The 2,531-nt window shown below is 50.7% G+C and overlaps 1 protein-coding gene across 1 annotated transcript; it reads right to left on the reverse strand.

Moving 5' to 3' along the window:
• Window positions 1-1,134: 1,134 nt before the first annotated feature.
• On the reverse strand, window positions 1,135-2,287 carry CHCHD2 (coiled-coil-helix-coiled-coil-helix domain containing 2; the record flags this gene model as incomplete). The annotated part of the gene is made up of 3 exons (XM_010194580.1): window positions 1,135-1,188; window positions 1,283-1,445; window positions 2,019-2,287. Coding segments are annotated over 3 exons (443 nt in total), but the record flags the coding sequence as incomplete, so codon positions are not given.
• Between the last annotated feature and the right edge of the window lie 244 nt (window positions 2,288-2,531).

Consider the following 2,531-nt stretch of genomic DNA (forward strand, 5'->3'; position numbering starts at 1 on the left):
TCCTCGGGAGCGCTCTGGGGGTGTCTGCCGCCAGCCCAGCGCAGGCGTTTCTGGCTCTAACCGGGTTTCTTTCTTTTAATCAGGGCCGTAAAACAGCCCGTGAGCGAGATGCGAGCTCCAGCAGCAGAAGCAAAGCTGCTCCCGTCACCAGGAAAGGTGGCCATGTCCTCACCCCCAGTATTTGAGGTAACCCTTTGCCTTTTGATTCAAAATTGTATCTTTGCGCTTCCAGGAACTGCACATCTGATGGATGTTTATAGGAACAGGCAGAATACCCAGCAGCACAAAAGCAGGTCATGCTATGAACGTATTTTCAACAGGAATTGCACTTTTTGGTGCGAGTTTACTCCCTGTGCATTCCCCCTGTGAGTGCACCTTCCTCGTACTGCAACCCATTGCAGCAGGGTTTGCAACACTGCTGAAGTGCAGGAGCTGGTTACTCCCTCTGATGGAAAAACGAGGGTTTGCAGCAGTAAATATTTTTAAAATTGAGATTATTTGGGTTTTTTCCCCTTCATGTGGCAGCAGTAGCTTTGTCCCTGGCCCGAGCCAGGTGCAAGGAGGAGGAGGCAGCAAGCACAGCACCCACAGTCAGCTGGGCCTTCCTCTCATGTTTCACTCCCGTATCACACGATGGAGGAAGGAGAAACCCCACAGCCTTGGCTTGCGTCACAGGGAACAGACTCTGATGTAAAACTGTGACCTTATGAGCACACAGCTGCTTGGCAGTGCAAGAGGGAAGAGACTGCTCAGAATGTCTTGGATCTGAACACAGAGCTTGTTTAAAAACACGACAGGAGGCCTTGGGGGAACCAAGACTCAGCTCTCGCCTCCCACCCATGAGACCCAACTCCCCAGTCCACCACAGCAAGGTATTTCTAGAGAGAGAAGTTTATTTATACGCCGTATCACGTACATTCAACACAACAATCAGCAAACCAGTTAACCCCAATCAGCCCATTCTGCTTTACTGCTCATTCTTCCATTTTGTGCTAAATTGATTTGCGGCTGTTAAGCTGTATCACATCTGTAGCAACTATGGCAGGAATCAAGCCACGAGGAGGACAACAGTGTAAATGTATGGACTAACAAGATACCAGGCTTTGTTACTGAAGCTTTTTTCCCATTCCTAGGTCAGTTCTTGTAGGATGGTCTTCAGCAACCTTGTTCTGAAGGCTTAGGCTAAACCTGAAAGGTAAGAAGTTACCACAGGACGTTATTTCCACAAAAACTTCACTGATTCAGCTCATTTAGCAGCTGTCTGGTAGCACCATCTACTCACCATTAGCAAACCTGCACTGCTTCAGCACCTCACTGAAGCCCTCGCACAGCTTGAGGTCAGTCTGGTTCTGCGCACACTCCAGGAACTGTTTCATTTCGTACTGGCAAGGAGCAAACTGCGACTGCTGCTGCTGCTGGTAGGCGGGCTGAGCTGCCTGGGGCTCCTGCAATGGCACACATCTCCATGAGCCCCTTCAACAGCTCCAGCCTACGAAGCTGCACCACCCCAGTACTGCCTGCTGTCTGTCTCTTCCCTGCGTTTTAGTCACAATGTTGTGTTGCTTTTCAAATGAAAGACAAATAAGATGTGCTGAAGAGTTTCCAGCAGTGGCATGACACATTCTGAACAGTTCTGTAAGCAACACTTAAGCAACTCTGGATAGCATCTGGGGAAGATAACAGCGCTACCTTAATGTCCGAGCAGCACAAAACCCTCTTGCAATAGGTTTTACTGTCATCGGACCTGGGACACATAAGCCTTGTCTCAATCAGAGGGGCACTAGAGTAGAAAACAACACTAACACCCTACCACCAGCACTCATGCATCCCTTCGAACGACTTTTAAGGCACTCATGGTGATTGTGGTACTTACCTTGGAGATTGAGTCCCTAAAGCTACCCCAGCTTTCCCAGCCATGATTTGTGTGGTCTTTATAACAATTATGTCAGACTATACATAACAGATGTCCCAAGTGAACCGTGCCTCGTTAGGAGATGTCCAGTTGTGCTTTCTCTTACCTGGTAAGTAATATCAGGCCTCGCAGCCTCGGAGCTGCTTCCACCACCAAATCCTCCTGTAAGGGCATGACCTATGGTATGGCCCACAGCAGAGCCCACGGCGACTCCAGCAGCAGTCGTAGCCATCTGGGCCATCAGACCAGGCTGCTTCGGTGCAGGAGCAGCCACGGCAGAAGGTGGAGCTGCTGCTGGGACCGGCGCCCGAGCAGCAGGCGCTGGCGACGCAGCCCTCATCGGTGGTGCCCGACTGCAAGGACAGCAAGAGAAGCCTCATGAGCACCCCGCACACAACGCCTGCGCGTTGAAGGCAAGAACTCCATGTTCTGGTGGGTGATTTATGCACGACAGGGTCAGGTTCATAAGCTTGGTTTTGGCTCTTTTAGAGACTGGCCGCGCCCCATAGGATTGCACTATTTTGCGTGGTGTGATATATAACCTAAAAGGGGCCGATTAAACAAGGTCCTAACGCTCAGGAACTGGGTGACCGGGCCCTGCCCCTGAGAAAATTCACTT

Source organism: Mesitornis unicolor, unplaced genomic scaffold, assembly GCF_000695765.1.
Source record: "Mesitornis unicolor isolate BGI_N332 unplaced genomic scaffold, ASM69576v1 scaffold41081, whole genome shotgun sequence".
Classification (NCBI taxonomy): Eukaryota; Metazoa; Chordata; class Aves; order Mesitornithiformes; family Mesitornithidae; genus Mesitornis; species Mesitornis unicolor.